The 19941-nt window shown below is 50.1% G+C and overlaps 2 protein-coding genes across 2 annotated transcripts in view; one reads left to right on the top strand and one right to left on the bottom strand.

Moving 5' to 3' along the window:
* The first annotated feature begins 2422 nt into the window (after positions 1 to 2422).
* On the top strand, positions 2423 to 8603 carry PHF13 (PHD finger protein 13). The gene is made up of 4 exons (XM_048519471.1): positions 2423 to 2556; positions 2906 to 3007; positions 3393 to 3957; positions 6641 to 8603. The coding sequence occupies exons 1-4, from the start codon at positions 2518 to 2520 to the stop codon at positions 6865 to 6867; spliced, it is 933 nt and encodes a 310-aa protein (XP_048375428.1). The 5' UTR covers positions 2423 to 2517; the 3' UTR covers positions 6868 to 8603.
* Positions 8604 to 11265: 2662 nt separating this feature from the next.
* Positions 11266 to 19941, bottom strand: part of DNAJC11 (DnaJ heat shock protein family (Hsp40) member C11) — a 50623-nt gene continuing 41947 nt past the window's right edge. Inside the window, 9 exon segments of the mRNA XM_048519403.1 lie at positions 11266 to 12963; positions 13685 to 13814; positions 14279 to 14421; positions 15314 to 15371; positions 15808 to 15877; positions 16527 to 16682; positions 17520 to 17636; positions 18572 to 18657; positions 19302 to 19491. Coding sequence (XP_048375360.1) covers positions 12938 to 12963; positions 13685 to 13814; positions 14279 to 14421; positions 15314 to 15371; positions 15808 to 15877; positions 16527 to 16682; positions 17520 to 17636; positions 18572 to 18657; positions 19302 to 19491 — 976 coding nt within the window. The 3' untranslated portion in view covers positions 11266 to 12937.

Genomic DNA, 19941 nt, shown 5'->3' with positions numbered 1-19941 from the left:
ACAATAGGACTCAAAGCACAGGAAGAAAAGCACATCTCAATTTAAGACAACTTCTCTTAATATTCTGACCTCATTCTAAACAAGACACTGAGAAGTATAATTAGTTCAATAGTAAATAAGACTCTGGAAGTCAAGCATGGATATCTGTTTTGGGAACATGGTGCCTTTTCTATAGGATACTGCAGGCACCTTAAGATACCAGGGCACACTTGAGTTTTAATGTACACTAAGCATGGCCCTGAACTTTAGGGGATGGTGGTTACAGACTAAGATCTGAGGGACCCAGATTCAAATCACCACTTGACAGTAGAAGAATGGTGGGTGATTCTGGGCAAGCAACATACTCTCAGTCTAACCCACCTCACAGGGCTGTTGGGAGAGTAAAATAGAAGATGATGATTTTGGATTTATATCCCACTTTTCTCTCCTGTAAGGAGACTCAAGGTGGCTTACAAGCTCCTTTCCTCACCCCACAACATGCACCTTGTGAGGTAAGTGGGGCTGAGAGAGTTCTGAAGAACTGTGACTAGCCCAAGGTCATCAGGAACGTAGGAGTATGGAAACATATCTAGTTCACCAAAAGCCTCTGCCACTCAGGTGGAGGAGTGGGGAATCAAACCCGGTTCTCCAGATTAGAATCCACCTGCTCTTAAGCAATACATCACACTGGTTCTCAATGAAGAGGCAGGAAGAACCATGTTTTGGATTTCCACTGAAGATAAAAGATGTAAATAGACACACATGTAACCCTGCAATCCTGGAATTCCTTGCACTGAACATATCAAACTACCCTGTAGCATGTCAGTCTGTATGACCAAAACAGCAAGCATGATGTGATAGTTGTAGTGCTGGACTAGAATGCGGGAGATCCAAGTTTGAATCCATGCTCTGCCATGGAAGCTCGCAGGATATCCTTAGGCTAGTCACACATTCTCAGCCTAATCTACCTTGCAGTGTTATTGTGAGGACAAAGTGAGAGGAGGTAATAACGTTGCAAGCCACATTTGGAAGAAACATAAAGTATCAATGAAATACATCGGTCTCTCTTCACTCTGTTCCAGACAGCTGCTAAATGTAAACATTTTTAGCAGAGAAAACTTCCTCTGAAGACAAGCTCCTTTAACCAAAGACTCAAGCACTCAACTGGGGTCCTTCTCCGTGCAGATCACATGCTCTTCCACACCCCATCCTGATGACTCCCATCAAACTGTATCTAGAGAAATCCCTGAAGATTTGGGGCAGTGTCTGGGGAGGGTAGTGTTCAGGGAGGGAACGTGGCGGGGGCGCAATGCTGAAGCTTCTGTCATCCTTTTCTTCTAAGTGAACTGATAACTACGGTCTGGAGCCTGTTTTGTAGTTCCAAAAGAACACAAGGTCCCACCTTGAGATTAAGTTCTGACCCAGCAAGCCTAGCAGCTACAAACAGGATCCTATTCTTCCTTAAAGTGGTACTTTTACCAAGATTACCTTCTGTCTTGGTTTATGCTCCATTCAGCCTTCCTGTTTTGTTGTTAGGAGAACGAGCTGTGTTGTCCACGGGAGTACCAGCTCCCCCTTGCTAAACTTGGAATTGTGTAAACCAATAGACCTAATAAAAAGCCCCACCTGCCTCCATTACTCACTCCTTACCAGGAAACGGACCCTGCAAAAGGCAGAAACTTCTAATCAGGGAAGGGAGAAGTATGTGGTGGCAGCAAATGCTGTTAAGTCATTGTGCCAAGATTATGCTACTTATCTGGTGAACCAGATGTGTTTCCACACTCCTACATTCTTGCTGGTTGGACTTGGGTTAGTCACAGGTCTTGGGAACTCTCTCAGCCCCACCTACCTCACAAGGTGTCCATTGTGGGGAGAGGAAGGGAAAGGAGCGTGTAAGCCCCTTTGAGTCTCCTTGCAGGAGAGAAAAAAGACGTGCAAATGCAAAATGCTTCTTCTATGAAAGCGTTGCAGCAGGCTTTTGGCTTGGTCAGGGCCCGAACAGCGCCTACCGTCCCAAGTGGCTCCGACCTCAGTCTGCCGGGCTGGGAAATGGGTGCACTGGTGGGCAGCAGGTGAGAACTCCAACGTGGTAGGGGGGAAGCCTTGCATGGAAGCACAAGAAGGGCACCCAATGGACGAATGCGCACGCATTTTGCACGAAAGAAAGAAGAATAAATCTCCCTCGACCTCCCCTGCGAGACTCTTCCAAGCTCCCCTCCGTGCCAGGGCTAAGCGAGCGCACAGACCGCCATTATAGGCTACCGGCATGCCCCGCGCGGGCACGGCAGGTGGCAAGGTAGGCTTTGGCGGCGCCTACCGGCATGCACCGCACGTTTCCTTCTCCGGGGCGTGAAGACTACAACTCCCGGCATGCTCGACGGCCGAGTCTCCTCCTCCACCTCCCCTCCTCCGTCCCAAGAGCGAACCCCGCCCCTTACCTCCCTCCTCCCTCCGGCGGGGCGGGGCTCCCTCTCCCGCCACTCCCTTCCCCTCCCCCCGTGCCGGTGTCGGGAGGTGTCTCCGCCGCTGGACCCCACCATGGACTCGGACTCCTGCGCATCCCCTCCCCCCACTCAGGTGAGCCCCCCTGGATGCGAGGTCCGGGCTTGGCAGCGAGGCTGGGGGCGCCGGGGGCTTTCCTCGGAGTTCAAAGAGCCTTTTTCGTGGGAGGGGGTGATCGCGCCCCCATCCCCATCCCGCCGGGGGGAGAGGAGAAACCATTTCAGAGCCCCCTTCCCCCCAAAAGAACGGGGATCTACCTTTCTCTCCCTCGCCCCCCCCCCCCAATTGCAAGGGGCTTTTCTTCTCAAGGAACCCCCAGCCTCTCCCCCCCCCCCGAGGACATGGAAAGACACCCCCCGTAACCGCATAAGAGGGGGCGCGCCCTTTGCTAACTCCCCCCCCCCCCCCACGTCTCTCTTCGCAGGATTTCCCCCCCAGCTCCCGGAGGTGCCGCACCGTGGAAGACTTCAACAACTTCTGCACCTTCGTCCTGGCCTACGCGGGCTACATCCCCTACCCCCAAGAGGTGAGCCCCCCCCCCCTCTCCGGGGGCAGGAGTCGGGGTGGCAGCAGCGAGCGGAGCTGCCTGGGCTAATGGCTCCTGCCGGGCGAAGGTGGGCGGGGAGGAGCGGCTCTGCGATGGTAGAAGCGGTGGAAAGGGGGGGGGGGCGGTGTTTCCTGAGGCTCATCGAGCAATTATTTTGGGGGGAGGGGGTATTTGCATGCTTAAATTTGCTCTTTTGTTAAGGGGGGAAAATAGCAGTTGGGGGAGGAGCCGGAGCACGATTTGGGGAAAGGAAACTGGTGGGGGGAGGGATTGTAAAAGGCTGGGGGGCATGGGAGGCATGCCGGCGCCTGCTCCCGGTTCTGCTCACATCTGGACTTCTCCGGTCCCTCCCCCTCCTCTGCAGGACTCCGTGCGTAGCAGCCCCAGCAGCCCCCCCAACAGCACCGGCGGCACCATTGACAGCGACAGCGGGGAGCCCCACTACGGGGATGCCCCCTCCGCCATCTCCCTGGGGCCGCTCAAGCGGGGCAACCCTTACTCTGCCCTCTACCCCTGGGATGGGTCCGGCGGGTTCCTGCTGGAGAGGAAGAAGTCGGAGAAGATGAGGAGGAAGAGGAAGATGGGGAGGAGGGAAGGGCAGGCAGCCCCCGAGGAGGAGTACCGCCACCAGGCGAAGCGGCCGAAAGAGGAGGAGGAGGAGGAGGAGGAGGAGGGGCTCTACGCGGGGAGGACGCCCGCAAGCCCCTCCTCGGAAGGTGAGGCTCAATCCTCTACGGATCCAGATCGCTGCTCAGCTTGGGACTCCGACACCCCCTCCAACGCCTCCTCGTACCCACCGGTGGTCCTCAAGGAGGAGCAGGGCCTGATCCAGACGGTGGGCAAGCGCACCATCATCCGGCAGGGGAAGCAGGTGGTGTTCCGTGACGAAGATGGCAGCGGCGATGACGAAGACATCATGGTGGATTCCGGTAGGTGGCCCGGGAGAGAGAGGGAGGGAGGGAGGGCATAGCCTGGGGCAGCAGCCAGGGCTTCCCTCTACAGAGTGTCAGTCCCGCGTCTGTGTGGTCCTCCGCTGTGGGAATCTGTGACTAGCTTGTGATGATGCAAGGTGGCTGCTTGCATGCATTGGGAGGATAACTCCAGGCGTTGGAGAACCGAATCCTGCTACTGCAAAATAGATCCTGGGGCTGAGCTCTGGTTCAGTTAAGCCTCTTGCTGGTCATAATCCCGAAAAGGATTTCAATCCACTGGCATCTCATTCTCCCACTAGCTGAGGACACCTTATAAATTGGGAGGAGGCAAAGCCAGAGGCCCTAAGCACTGAAAAGATTATGATCCCCCCCTATATTGTACAGGCAATTTGAAATAAAAACAATAGCAGAGTGTAAATATCATTATTTGTATGAAACAAAACACCTATTGTTACCTTCTTTCTTGCCTTGAAAATGCATAGCATGTTAACTGACACAAAGCACACCCCACCCCCGCTTTCGTTGAAGCCCTAAACATATGCTAATTTTCCTTAATGGTTAACCAAGGGCTGGGAGGAGGGATCTTTAAGGAACAGTTCCTCCGCTACAGGTGAAAAGCACAGAGGACTGGGCAGGCTATTGATTGCATGTTTTAATCTTATCTTTCCTGTAAAGAGCTAAGGGGTCCTCCATTCCTTATGCTATTCTCACAGTGATCCCGTAAGGGAGATTAGACAGAATGACGAAGTCTAGTCTCGTGCCTGGCTAGAATGGAGAGCCAGCGTGGTGTGGTGTTGAGTGTCGGACTAAGATCTGGGAGACCAGGGTTCAAAGCCCCACTCGTGCTGTGGAAGTTTGTGGTGTGAACTTGGACCAGTGACACACTCACGGCAGACCTACCTCACAGGATTGCTGTGAGAATAAAATGGAGAAGAGGAGAATAATACCAGCTGCTTTGGAGAGAAAGGGAGGGTACAAATAATAAAGACAATTGAACTCGTGGTTTCTGATAGATATAAAATGTGAACAAATGTTCTACAGGGCAGAAATGTTTTTTTCTTTAAATGGAAGTCTGCAAAAACACTGAAAGATCAAACCTAAATTTTTGTTGCATCATTTATAATTTAGTATTTAACGTTATATTGTTAGCCATTTCTATAGAATTCAAGAGTGTACATTTCTTTTCTGCAAGCAAAATTTGCTCATTTACTTATTTCATGCTCCCACGTTGTTCTTTATAACCCTGTGAGGTAGGCTAGGCTTGTAAATAGGCTCTGTACTCAAGGGAGCTGCGCACGCAGCACTCTATGCTAGTTTGGCACATGCATTGTAAAATTTTGCTGCCCGAGAGACAGAGAAAATGTAGGAATTAGAACACAGAGTCTGTAGAAAATAAATAGAAGAGTTTTATTAGGACAGAACCAGCAATTTGGACACCAAATTAAAGTTTATAAAACTTCAAACACTAACCTCCTTAATGTAATATTAAATATACTTTAGCTATTAATTGTTGCCAAATTATTCATATATAAACATATCCTGGATAATACGTTGAATATGACAGCAGCATGCACACAATTATAATCATGGGTTGCAGATTGTCTTACATTAGAATATTCATGCCAGCCATTCTGAATGAGTTAAAACTGTGCCTTGAAAAACATTTCTCACCCCTTTCTGAATTTTCCTGGGGTTTTTCCCTATGGCATTCACATCTCTAATACATTTCATATTTCACATTTTGGTGGTCTCATGATGCATTGCCCTGATCTAGGCAGCCCAGGATAGCCCAATGTTCTCAGATCTCCAAAGCTAAGCAGAGCCAGCTCTGGTTCATACTTGGATGGGAAACCACCAAGGAAGCTCAGCGTTGTGATGCAGAGGCAGGCAATGGCAAACTACCTCCGTTGCCTTGAAAGCCCTACAGATCATCGTAAATCGGCTGTGACCTGCCGGTACTTTTTAGAAGAAGAAGAAGAGTTTGGATTTATATCCCCCCTTTCTCTCCTGCAGGAGTCTCAAAGGGGCTTACAATCTCCTTGCCCTTCCCCCTCACAACAAACACCCTGTGAGGTAGGTGGGGCTGAGAGAGCTCCAAGAAGCTGTGACTAGCCCAAGGTCACCCAGCTGGCGTGTGTGGGAGTGTACAGGCTAATCTGAATTCCCCAGATAAGCCTCCACAGCTCAGGCGGCGGAGCTGGGAATCAAACCCACTTCCTCCAGATTAGATACACGAGCTCTTAACCTCCTACGCCACTGCTTCTCTTTTTTATTTTATTTTACCACCATGATGTATTTAATTCTGTCTAAAACAGAAGCTACTTGATAGGATCTTCTATGGATCTCCTTAATACTCATTTCTGCTACTAAGAGCAAACTGTGGGGGACGTTATCTGGTACTTTCTGGGGGTTGCTCCAAATAGATGGCTGTCTTCTCACAGCGAACAGTTGTGCAGTTGGATTTGAAATGTGCACTCAATGCTTACCTGGTTCTGTCGAACCTGTCCTGTCTGGATCTTTGAACGTTTTCTCTTGGTGGGCTTTAAAGTTGTATTGGCTCAATTATTTTAGCTGCTTGGCGTACTGGTTTGAGAGCAGCCTCAAGCTTCTTCTGGGAACGATAGGAGATAAATGCTTTATGCAAATAAATGTCAAAACCCCTGAACTGTCTTCCCATCAGATGACGATTCCTGGGACCTCGTGACTTGCTTCTGCATGAAGCCCTTTGCCGGACGGCCCATGATCGAATGCAACGAGTGCCACACCTGGATCCACCTCAGCTGCGCCAAAATCCGCAAGTCCAACGTCCCCGAGGTCTACGTCTGCCAGAAGTGCCGGGATTCCAAGTTCGACATCCGACGCTCCAACCGCTCCCGGATGGGCTCGCGCCGACATTTCCTGGACTAGCGGGCGGACCGTCCCCTGATATGCAAATTAACTCACCCTGCAGAACTCAAGACTCCTGCTGGCAGGGAAGGAGCAGCTATACAAGCGATGGGTTCCCTCTATGCTGTGAGGTTGCTGGGCATCATGGTACCCTGGGGTCCTTTCAAGGCCCACTGTTGGGAAAGAGACTAATTCCGAAGCCCGAAATCAGGACTGGGTGGACAACAGCAAAGGGTTAGCAGCTTTTTGTATGTGTCTATTCCTCTCCGCTGCTTACCCTCTGACCCCAGCATGAAAATGTACCATGGGTGCTGAGGAGCGGCACATTGAAATGCTAGAGATGGGGTTGGGAGCAAAGTGTCTTGGGCATTGAAAGAGGCCGCAGCTGTCCGTCTCTGTCCCAGGGACGTCCAGGTCTGTCCAGTTAAAGGACACACTAGGGGGGTAACCTGCCCCATCCAGTGGTTGGTCTATAGCTGGGGATGCTACCCCTTATTTGAAACCTGGCAGTTCTAAAAGCAGTGTTTGCAAGCTGGGCATTGGATGGAAGAAGCCATCGGTGGGTGAGGCTGCAAATGAAGGTTCGTCGTCCTGCCTGACCTTTTTTCCGACGTGGCTTTTGCTAACTCTAGAAGACTGGCCAAATGTGGCTTCAGATTGGCTGTCCCTTCTCCCCAGGTGCTCAGAGAAGCAGACCAGGTGTGCATTTGGGTTTGTTTGTTTGAGCGACTGGGTGTAGACATATGTAGGAGGGAGCAAAAGACAGCCGCAGGTTAGAGATCTCTTTATGTGCTACGAAAGGTCAGGGCTGGCCCCTTCTATTATCAGAGGAGTTTGGAAGCCGTAGGCCCTGGGGATTCTAGCCAAGGAGCCGCGAAAGGGAACAGATGACGAGGATGAAGACGCTTCTCTCAGAGTGGGAAAACAGGGGGGTATCTCAGCAACACAGGACTCTGTGCACACTGAGAAGACCAGACGCTCTGTCCAATGAGACAGAGAGGTGAGGGGAGAGCTTTTATGGGGGAAATACATAGTTGAGCTGCTCCATAGACCGTAACCAAGCGGCCCTCTTCTTGTCTCTGCTCGAGTGTAAATAGCCAGCCTTGTGGCTATTTCCTGTGGAGAATTCATGCAGGATTGCATGAAGAATCTTGAGTTCTGTGGTGCCCATAGACTCAAGCGAAGGGGTACTAAACAGATGTTTGCAGAGAATTCCCTCCACACCTACATCATCCTTTACCTATAGGCTAGGTAAGGCCACTTTGGTCAGGTTCATCTGCCTTGACCTCGAGACTCCACCCACATGGAAAATATCGTGGAGGAGATCTCGACCTGCCAAGATTGAGAAAGTCAAACCCAGCTTGTTCTTTCAGGCAAAACCATTCGGCAAATATGGTTTTCCCTGTAGCAAAAGCCTCCGGGACACTTTCCCATTGAAAAGAAGCATGACAGGTAGCCTGGGCCACCCCTGTCTCAGGTTTTTGCTTCTGCACAATCGCAGTGGGATTCTTTCCTCTAATTTGCAGGTGTGAAACAAGACCTTTGGGTTGACTTCAGGGTTTTCGAGCTAGGATTTCCAATTTAGGATTTCATTTCAGTTCTTGGTGTTGTCTGTATCTTCACACTGGGTGTGTCTGATAACCCCAAATTATTGGACTTTTCAACAGAAGACACATCTGCATGTCTGAGTATATCCATGTATGATTTCAGTTTTGGAGCTTTAATTTTTTTTAATAAATGTTTTGTTTGTCAAAAAAGGCTCGTCTAAGGTTGTCTGTGGGTGTCTTACCTGGGTCACGGGTATTGGGGCTTTGACATATTTGCAACCTAGGGGCCCTTGGACCTCCTTAAGGCAAAGCGGCTAACAGATCAAGGTGTTCCTCTCTTATGGCAAGGAGAAACCACAGAGTGGAAAGCAAGGCTTCCTATATAAGTGCTCACAAAGGTGTAGCAGCTTGCTTTCTTACTCCCAACTCCCGTTACTCCCGTTTTATAACTGCTTCTTGTAGATTATTGGAAGGGGGAGAAAGTTTATGCTGAAACAACAATCCTGCTCTGCGTGTATGTGTGTCCCACCCAAACCAGTTTCCTGAAGATGCTACAATATTCTAGGGGATTCTGAGTGCAAAGATCCCCACTCTGCCCACTGGCATCCCCTGTTCTGTCAGTCTCTGTAGGGGGTGTGTGTGTGAAAGAGAGAGATGAATTGCTGTCTTTTAGGGTTGCCAACCTTCAAGGCAGTGGTGGGATTCAGCAGGTTTGCACCACTTTGGCAGAACTGGTTGTTAAAACGGTGCTTGTAAACAACCAGTTGTTAAATTATTTGAATCCCACCACTGCTCCAAGGGGACCGAAAGATGTCCCACAAGTAAAACCGATCTTCGGATTACAGAGGTCAGTTCCTCTGGAGAAAATGGCTTCTTTGAGATCCTTCTCTTCCCTAGACTTCACCTCCGAATCTCTGCGACGAATTTTCCAATTTGGAGTTAACAGTTGTACTACCATTCCAGAGTGTTTGTCAAAATGCAAATGCGCAATACTGCGTCCTTCGGTGTTGTAAAGGGACACATAAAAGGTACAACGTTGTGCATCTTTTCAGCAGGGAAGGGAGAGGGAAGAAAGAAAGCCAATACAATAGATGGGTGATTCCCCGCTCTGCCGCCTGAGGTGGAGGCTTATCTGGGGAATTCAGATTAGCCTGTACACTCCCACACACGCCTGCTGGGTGACCTTGGGCTAGTCACAGTTTTTCGGAGCTCTCTCAGCTCCACTTACCTCACAGGGTGTTTGTTGTGAGGGGGGAAGTGCAAGGAGATTGTAAGCCCCTTTGAGCCTCCTGCAGGAGAGAAAGGGGGGAGATAAATCCAAACTCCTCCTCCTCTTCTTATATGCTTGTGTTAGCTGCTGCCGCAGATTGACAGTTATTCCCTACTGGACCATGCATCCTCTGGAAGACTTGCTAGCTGCATCCGGCACCCCTGCACCTTGGCTGCAGGGTGCCGGGAAAATGCACAGTGCTGCAAATACAGTAAGCCCAATGTCTGGAGCAAAAGGGTCTGTCTAGTGTTAGAAAGAGCAGCAGTTGAATCCAGCTGTCCTCACCTCGCAGAGAACCGGTTCCCGGGCAAAGGGCACTCCTGGCTGTCAGCTGCCATCTTCCTCGAGCGCGTTGGCTATGGTCGTGGGCAGATGTGGCCTCTGAACCGGAAATGAGAGGCCCTTCTTTTACCTAGCCCTACGAGCCGCGCTACGGGCGCCTAAAGACGCAAAGAGATCTATGCCGCGCCCACTTCCGGTTCCGAGTTGCACATCAGGGACTCCGCCACGTGCGGGGAGAAAACCCCAAACACAAGCGGCCGAAGCTGCGCCTTTTTGGAGAAGGGGCAGCCGCACTTCAGAGGCCGGATCTTGGGAAAGTGGCAGCTTTGGGGAGGGGAGATGGGACGAGCCACCTCGTGATATTGGGAGCTGAGAAAGCAGGCTTTGGATAGACAGGTACAACAGAGACAAATCCTCTTCTCCCCCCCCCCCCCCAAGGGGCTGAGGAATACTTCCACGCCTCTTTGCAATTTTGCCTTTCTAGCCCCACCCCCATTGGGGGTTGGGTGGGTTGAAGAGCCACCCCTGTTGAATTAATGCACAGCAGGTAGTCTTTGTAAAGTGGATGGTGTCTGCTCAACGCCCTCCCCCCTCCCCTGGACTAGGTGTTTTCTGAATTTTTAAGTAAGAGCCTGTTCAAACACTACGAGAAATACCTACTCCTTAATCTACTACCTGATATATGCAGGAATAATAAGCAATCGTGTCACTGAATAAATACTTTTCCAGGAGTGACCTATTACGTCACAGTAGGCACCACAGCTTTATTCCAAGCCTTTTGCCATACCTATGACAATTTGCCAACAGTACTTCTTTATACCAAGAATACTAGCTAGTTACAGGGGGAAAAGGGGGCTTGGGATGGGGATTTATTTATTTTATTAGAGTTCTATACTGCCCCTCCCCTTCTAGGGATAGCTCACCTGAACAGCATTATGTTTGGCACACAGGACTCTCTCAGCCCCACCTACCCCACAAGGTGTCTGTTGTGGGAAGGGAAAACAGCTCATAAACCTCCTTGACTCTTACAGGAGAGAAAGGTGAGATGTAAATCCAAACTCCTCTTCTTTTCTACCTCATCACCAAAGCCTTGCTCTGGTTTTCCTTGTCTTCTAGAAAAAGCCCCCCCCCCCCCCCCCACTCTCTCTCTCTGTACTAGAACAATTCCATTCCATCTCCCCAAAGTGGTCGAATAAGCGCTCCTACCTGGACGTCTTTGGCTCCTTGCCATTCTCAGGGAACTGTATACCTTCCCCGTTTGACAGAAGTCGCAATTGACCTTGGCCAAGTGCACTCCAACCAGAGATTCACTCACAGCTCTACCACAAAGTGGGTCAATTTTATTGTCATTATTTGTTACAGTAGAAACCGGAGGCCCCACCCTCAGCAGCACGTCATGCGCTTTGCAAAGTTCCCTGCCACAGAGAGGAGGAGAAGGGAAGGAAGACTGTCGTTGCAGAGGCGGTTGTCCAAGTATAAGAAAGCTGTGTGGCTTCTGATGCTCTGCGTGGAGCCCCTGAGAACCCCCCCATTCCAAGCCTGTCGTTGGATTAAAATCGTTGCCGTTCACTACATCACTGCTTTGCTACAGGGATGATTACGGACATGCAAAGTGTCTTTTCTCCCAACAGCTCTGAAGGATGCTGGAAGGATCCACCTGGAGAACCGAGAACCTGGGGAGAATGGGAATCTTTACTGCACAATACTTAAAATGAAAGAAGGGAAGAGTATTTGGGGCTGGCCACAGAGCATACCAAGGCATCGGTCACATAAAAAGAAAGGGAGCCACATGTGATTTGGAGGATGAAGGTCGTGTCTAAGATTCCTTGGAATCGCCTATTGTTTTGCTCAGGTTAAAGGCTATGGCTTATTGAGGGGGTCGGAATGTGGGGCCCACGGAAAAGAGATCCGCGAGGACACAAAACAACTGTGGGAGGTGAAGTATCTCATCATTGTGCGTGGTTCAAGGATAACCAGTTGCTGCCGTGCTTACTTCCATTTAGACACACCCGCTTTCGGAGAGCTTGCATAAAAGGAAAAGCGGGTGCATCGAGGATGCCGGCAAACCAGCAGAAACAGGTGATGCAGCTGCTCTTGGTGGCACAACAGCAGCCCCAGGCCCAGAGAGATTAACACATCACAGCATTAAAAGGGACGGTTACCCCTCTGCCCAGAGATTCGCGCTTATTTGGCACCCTCAGTTCGTATCCATTTGGCGTCCCCATTTCCCCTCCACCCACCCTTTTCCTAGTATGACCATCAGGAAGAAAACGTGCAGCCCCAAGGAAGGGATGTTCGTTCGACAGCCTGCTGAGACCATTGGCAGAAGTCTGACAGGGGTGCTGTTCTTACCGAATGTATCCATTCCCAAGCTGGCATGATCAACTGCTGAGCTTAATAGTGTGTCCCAGGACAGTTTACGTTAAAAAGATGTTTTCATTTTGGAAAAGATGTGAACACTACATCGTCTTGCTGCACTGAGCATACTGAGGTTTCCCACCCACCCCACCGCAGGAGCAGGGGGTGGACAGGTGGGGGCCAAGACAGTTCATTCCTTTAACCATCACCACCCCATATTCTTCACCTGAAATAACCCGACCCTGCACAAGTAACAAATCTCACTTCCAGCTCATCTGACTACCCTCCTTTCCCAAAGTCCCCCTGGCTGAAGATAATGGGGTCCTGGGGCTGGGAGAGTGTGCCCACCCTCCATTCCCCCTTCCAACGCCTGGAGGATGGCAAGACAGGAAACCCTGCCATATGCCAGCTGCATCAGCCCTGTGGCACCCGGGCTTTGCTCTCGTCTGAAGCCGCTCCGTCTCATTTGTCCCGTAACGTAATTGGTGTAAAAACCAGCCTTTCCGAAAAGATCATAAAATTAGAAGCATCTCCAGTGGCCCCGAAGACATATTGAATCCAGGGAGAAAAGATGGCACAGTTTCTGCAGAACCCCTGGTGTAGAACCTGGCATCTTCCTTGCTTCGCCGCCAAATTAGCCATCCGTGTCTATCCGGTGAGCTGTTGAGAGAGGGAGGGAAGACGGCGTTAGAAAGGGTCTGCAATGAAGGAAACGAGCAAAAGTCACATTCATTAAATATAAGCAAACGTTTGGTGTAGATGAGTAGCTAAGTGAGTTTAGCATCGCATAGGTAGGGCTGACTGGTAAACGCCTTCGGTATTTACTCATTGAGGGGGAGTTTGGATTTATACCCCACCTTTCTCTCCTGTAAGGAGACTCACGGTGGCTTATAAGCTCCTTTCCCTTCCTCTCCCCACAACAGACACCTGGTGAGGCAGGTGGGGCTGAGAGAGTTCTGAAGAACTATGACTAGCCCACGGTCACCCAGTGGGAATGTAGGAGTCCTCCCCAATGCAAGAGTCGTAGATTACAATCCACCTGCTCTTCACCACTACACCATGCTGGCTCTACAATTGTGCTCTCTTTTGGGTACAGATGCCTGGATTTCTACAAGCCACCCTAGACCCTCTGCTGAGTTTCTGGATTTAATGTTGCAATGAAGCAGGAAAACAAATGCAAATGCTGTTGAACCAGGTGGTTGCGGGTAGCGTCTCCTCCCACTATGTTGAGGAGCAAATCAGGAGATGCAAGTTTGCGGGGAGGGGGGAACAACCGCAGAAACTAAAAGTTCCCCCTCAGATAATTTGCAATTGAGATTATCTCTGCCTCAGAGCAGGCCCTGAATCACAGGACTGGAGAAGAACAGGCCTTCCTACTCACATTGCTTTGGTATCCTAAGCGCCTCGTTGTCGGCAGACATCACTTGGTGCAGAACTCCTCGGAACTGGTACAGCACTTTCAGACTCTTCTCCTCCCCAACGCAAGGGTCATAGAACCCGGGCAAACCAGCCTGCAAAAGGGATATTGCCACAGTCTCAATCCAAGAGGGTAGCAGCTCACAATCTATGGCACGAGCAGAGCTTGGGTGCCTGGATGCCAACAGGAACTTCATTTAGCAGCCAACTTGATGCAACTAAGTGCTTGTAAGGGAGAGACTGTTCCCATAAAGGTGGGGCTAAGAGGATACTAAGGTCACTGACTAGCCCTAGGTCATCCCAGACTTCGTGTGCAGGAACGGGGAATCAAACTCCATTCACCAGATTAGAGTCCACCGCTCATATGGAGGAATGGGGAACCAAACCCAGTTCTCCACATTAGAGTCTGCCACTCTTAACCACTACGTCATGCTGGCATCTCGAGACATCTAAAAAGCAATCCCAAGGCAGTCACCCCTCCCTGGGTACTACATCTGGAAGGATGGGGGCTGTACAGGCCAACCTAGAGTGCTCCTCCACGTCATCACCTGGTCCTTACCTTGGATGCTTCTGTGAGGATGAGCTTGGAGTCCTTCACCAGGCATTGCAAGGGCACCGTCACATCTATGACTTTCACCTTCTCGTTCCTCCTGCTCTGGTCGTTGACAAACTTTCCGTACCAAGCATTCACCACGATCAGGCCTGCACGAAAGGAGAAGGCAGGAAGGGCTAAATACTAAGACAAGCAGCAGGTAAAAGGCGGTGGCATTTTGATAAGCGAAATGTTTTCTCGCTGGATCCACATCACATCAACAGACTATTTTCCCACCAAGATGTCCTCTGCCTCCAAGAGAACAAGAATCTCAGGACACTGAATTTTACAACAAAGACCAATCACTAAGCTGACACAGTAAACATGGCAGTGCTACTAATAAGCTAATCAATTGCAGCAATCTTTAATCTCTTAAATTACCATTAAGAGTACAAAGAAGAAGAGTTGGATTTATATCCCTCCTTTCTCTCTTGCAAGGAGACTCAAAGGGGCTTACAATCGCCTTTCCCTTCCCTCCCCCACAAAACACCCTGTGAGGTGGGTGGGGCTGAGAGAGCTCTGAAGAGCGGTGACTAGCCCAAGGTCACCCAGCTGGCATGTGTTGGAGTGCACAGGCTAATCTAGTTCACCAGATAAGCCTCCACAGCTCAAGCGGCAGAGCGGGAAATCTAACTCGGTTCTCCAGATTAGAGTTCACCCACCCACCCACCCACCCACCCACCCATCCATCCACCCACCCATCCATCCATCCATCCATCCATCCATCCATCCATCCATCCATCCATCCATCCATCCATCCATCCATCCATCCATCCATCCATCCATCCATCCATCCATCCATCCATCCATCCATCCATCCATCCATCCATCCATCCAATTTATATCCCACCACTCAGGGCGGTGAACAACAAGCAATAAAACAATTAGGGCTCTTAACCACTATACCACGCTGGCTCTCAGACAGCAGATGAAACCTCATCTCATTGCCAACTTCCACCTGCAGGCTTCTGGGAGCAGGAAAAAGAGATCAGAGATCCTTACCCATTTTTGCTTCTTCCGTCTCGATTATCCTTCGGACAGATTCTTGCATCAGCTGCACCTACAGCCGCACAAACAGACAATGTGGAATTCACCCTCTCGGTCAAAGGCATGAAAGAGAGGAGCCACTGTGACAGAAGCAAATCTGTGATAAAGATAGCGTGCAGGTAGAAACGGAGGAGTTCCATCTGGAAAGACCGGTCGAATATAAAACCAGAGGGGATGTTTCCATCCTCCCATCAAAACCAACAGAAGAAGCGCAAAAAAGCTCTGATGTGAAGAGGTGCCTGGCAGAAATCTTAGCCAACAACCTCCAACATTTCAGCAGGAGTGGGGAATCCAACCCAGTTCTCCAGATTAGAACCCACCTGCTCTTAACCAGTACACCAGGCCAGGTGCTTAATATGTGATATAGACAAAAAACCCTAAAAATGCAGGGCTGCTTCAGACCAAGAACTATATTATCTCTGGGAAGGAAGAGAGACAGAGAGACTTACAGCAGCTTCTGCCTCCTGCTTCTTCTGTTGTATATCACTGGCCGTGTTCTCCTGTTGCTTCTCCAGCTCCCTAATGAAAAAGGAGATCAAGTTCAGGAAGATTCAAATCGATTTCCTACACTTCTGATCACACAGTCCAGTGATCCTACATGCAGTGTTCATATGCGCTAATCTGTCCAGTGGCGCTTTTCCAGCACCTGTGTGTACAGGAAAGGTGGGCAAGGCCATTTCCCAGAAGACCAGCCTAGGAAAATCTCACCTCATGTTGCTGCCAAACAGCTGGACAGTGGAAGCAACCTGTGGCTCCCCAGATGTGCGGTGCCCACCACCCTCTCTCACATTTCCAAAGGGGTCCAGAAGGTTGGGGGCTTCCGACATAGGCTATGACTCAGCAGGAGAGGCCCTCTGGGAGGAAAAAGCAAGGCAGCAACCTCCCGTTTTCAGTGTCAGAGACAGCAGAGCAGAGGTGAGTGAGACAAATAAGGTGTCAGAAAGTTTCCCTGCAAAAGCCCCACTAAAAGAAACAGGAGCCATGCAAGCCAGTGTTTCTTTCTTCCAATTTCTTTCACAGGGAGACTTCTGGCAGATTGTGCTTCTCACTGAATCAACACACAGAGGATGCTGCCGTTTGAATTCTTGGCCTTGGGGCAGGCCAGCCTGCTGCAGTTCAGAGACCAGCTCCACCCTCTTGCCGGACATTTAGGACCTTGGGCACTCACTTCTCCTTCTGGGCCCTGAGATAGGGCTTGATGATGAGTCTGTGCATGGCAAAGTAGACGACAAGGGGTCCTGCGGTGGCATAGAAGACCGCACTGGGTAGCAGCTGGTCCGTCAGGTGAATGGGAAAGAAATAGGTCTGGCTGGCTCGGTTCAGCCTGGAAGGAAGGAGAAGAGAAAATCAAGAGGAGGAAAAGAAGAAAAGTTTGGATTTATAACCCCCTTTCTCTCCTGCGAGGAGACTCAAAGGGGCTTACAAACTCCTTTCCCTTCCTCCCCCACAACAAACTTCCTCCCCCACAACAAACTGTGAAATGGGTGGGGCTGAGAGAGCTCCGAAGAACTGTGATTAGCCCAAGGTCACCCAGCTGGCATGTGTTGGAGTGCACAGGCTAATCTAGTTCTCCAGATAAGCTTCCACAGCTCAAGTGGCAGAGCAGGGAATCAAACCCGGTTCTCCAGATTAGAGTGCACCTGCTCTTAACCACTACATTCCTGCTTGCATATCATTCCCCCGACAGGTGGCTTATGCAGGGGAAAGTGACACTGCTGTGGCCAGCAGGAACACTGATGCTTATGCCTGAATACCCCCTCTATTTGGGCCGTTTAGTCAGAGAAAACTAGAATGAGAGGGGCGGGGAGCGAGCTTTAGAGCATGAGCCGGCTTTTCAGAACCATCTGAAGGTCTCCAGAGCCCTCTGCTGGCAGAATCAAAACACGCAGTCCGACTTCGCAGCAGCCTGTCCGCTAGAGCAGGATCTGGCACAGTGAACAAACTGCCCAAGGAATCTGGCATTCCTAGATCCTACAGTTAATCATACCCTCAAAGAGAATGTGCACCTGCTCACTGCTTTCCCTGGCACCCCCTGTTTTTGCCTCCTGTCATTTTGGCAGAATGCTTTAGGCAGGGAGCAACTGCAGAGCCCCAACGGCCGAGATTGACACGTGCGGATAGAAACTCTAATTTGAACGTGTGGACAGAAGTTCTAACGTACTTGATTTTCAAAGACACTCCCTGGGGGACGCCGACGCTTACAGTGGCTCCGAGGATGCTGTGCCTGGAGATCTTCCGCTCTGCTCCATATTCCACAATGGTCCCAAAGAAGCCAGCCCTGGAAATGGGGAACGGTAAGGAAGAAAGGCAAGCGTCACCTTTCCAAACGGTTGATTTTGCACAGTACTGGAGGTGCACACCTTGTGCCTGCATAAGACTTGAAAGAAGAACGGCAGGTCTCCCCACACTTTCTTGGTCTGTGCCTGAAAAGAGCCCCCATAGCTCTGGGCTTGAGGGCTTCACTACCGTGCACATGTATTGGCAGGGGCATACCAGCCAAAGGGACATGAGGTGTTGCATGTCTCTGGGCGCCACACATCTGAACTTGTGGGGGGGGGGGCAAAATCGCCCCTCACACACCGAAGCCGCAAACCCCCCAAATGAGGCAGGGAGGCGGCAGCAGCTGGCGGGCAAAACAAGGCAGGGAGAAGGCCATAAGTAGGGCCGGACGCAGTCAGGTGGACGTAAAAATAAAGTATTGCCCTGAGCACCATTTTCTGCTGGTACGCCTCTGTGCATTGAAGATGTGATTTAGGATGACATGCCCAATCCCCACCCCCCAGCCTTTAGAGCAACTTCTCTCGGGCATGGAACGCATCCGCAGAAGCACTTTGAAAGGCATCGGCGACCTGCAGCTCTAGAGCCAAATATGGCTCAGCAAGGACCAAAAATAAGGCTATTGAACTGTGAAGGATGTTCCTGTGTATATCAGTTCTTGCAACATCTTGTGTGTGCCACTTCCTGATAAAGGAATCGCAAGCACTACTCTTTTGACTGCACATGTGTTCTGGATTTTTAACTGACAGGCCAGTTATCAGTAATGTTGTCATATATTCCCACTTAGGCAATTGGGCTCTCTTACAGCAGCAGTTTGTTGATCTCTTGCACTGAATGTTTACATAATTTAGCTCTTTAGTCGTGACAGGCTGCAGACCCTTGAGTCAGATCCACCACCACGGTATGTTCAGGAGTCACACTTTCGCACAGGCTTACTTGAGAGATCCTTTCACCCGTGTCTGCTCGTCGTCCTGAAACTTATGCTGGTAGCTGACCATCATGAAGGAGTGAGGAATGCCTAGCTGAAAACAGCAGAGAAACGAATGGTCAAGGAATCTACATCGCCTCTAACATCTGTTTGTGTACTGAGGCTCTGTGACCCCGAAGCTGATTGACAGAAAGGCAAGAGGAGGCCCTGCCTCCCGGTGTCCACTGAGCTCAGGGAACTCCCTGCCACAAGATATTTAGATGGATTTTTTAAAGGACTGAACCAATTCATAGAATATGGGGCATAGGCTTTTCCTTGGAAATTCCCTCCCACTTAATGATTGTCTGATGCCCAATATACTCTCTTTTAGGCTCCAGGCGAAAACGTTTCTATTTGCCCAAACTAAGCAGTTCCATCTTTTCAAAGCTATCTTATGTTCAGCTCATTTTAATCAACATTTCAGACTGCTCTGTTTAAAGTGATTTTATACTCTGGCTTGCTTTTATTGGCTGTCTTTATGGATATTTTATTGCTTTATATCCGTTCTCATTGACACCATTTTTATTGTTGTTACCGTTTCAGCAGCAAGCCTCTTCATGCAGGTCTGGAGAGGCAGAACACCAACGTTCTATATAAATAACTAAACTAACACAGACCCAGCTCTCCCCCCAGCACTCAAGATGCCTCCTTTCCCACCGCAAACAGCTGCTTCTGGATGAATGGGAAGGAAAATCTTACCTGAAATGCCATTGTGAAATGGCTAGTTTTGGTGTCCCGGACGACGCTCGTGTTCATTGCTGACTGAATGCCCCAGCGCCACTGCAAATACCCCATCGTGTTCTTGTCCAGGTGCCGTGCCAGGACGGTGGTAAGGCCCGGCCGCATCCCATGGGAGGAGAACTGCAGGGCAAAGTTTGTTGTGATGAAGCTGCAAATTAAGGAGATGAAGCATTAAGACCCTGCGAGTGAAAATTCTGGGCGCCATCCATGTTTTCCTTTCTGCCGTTTATTTCTGGCTTCTAAGATCCTCACTACCCCCTTAAAAGAGTATACAGAATGAATATCTTCAGGGCAGGGGAGTTTAGGATGAGCAATGGAGACAAGCAACCTCAGCTCCAACTAACTCCCTTCCCTTCTCACAACACACATGCATATGTATGCCTTCTTCCACCATCACTTTGGTGGGATGAAAAGGAACTGTTTCGGGGGGTTTGGCTGCTCTGCGTGCATGTATAGAGGCTCTGATGCATAGGTGTAGAGGAGCGGCCCTATACTCTTCAGTAGGAAAACAGCAACCTTCGCTCTCTTGCCACATTTATCTGCAGATCTTGAGTGTCCTCTGGGATAGTCATTTCATCCCTGGATGCTACAAAGCACC

This window comes from Sphaerodactylus townsendi, linkage group LG16 (genome assembly GCF_021028975.2).
Source record: "Sphaerodactylus townsendi isolate TG3544 linkage group LG16, MPM_Stown_v2.3, whole genome shotgun sequence".
Taxonomy (NCBI): domain Eukaryota; kingdom Metazoa; phylum Chordata; class Lepidosauria; order Squamata; family Sphaerodactylidae; genus Sphaerodactylus; species Sphaerodactylus townsendi.
The sequence above is the reverse complement of the archived record's forward strand: the minus strand, read 5'-3'. Positions and strand labels throughout refer to the sequence as shown.

Excerpts from the sequence above, each read along its gene's own strand:
- PHF13 (XM_048519471.1), top strand. The coding sequence starts at position 2,518 with ATGGACTCGGACTCCTGCGCATCCCCTCCCCCCACTCAG. Across the intron at positions 2,557-2,905 it reads CATCCCCTCCCCCCACTCAG|GATTTCCCCCCCAGCTCCCG; the intron begins GTGAGCCCCCCT and ends CTCTCTTCGCAG. Across the intron at positions 3,008-3,392 it reads ACATCCCCTACCCCCAAGAG|GACTCCGTGCGTAGCAGCCC; the intron begins GTGAGCCCCCCC and ends CCTCCTCTGCAG.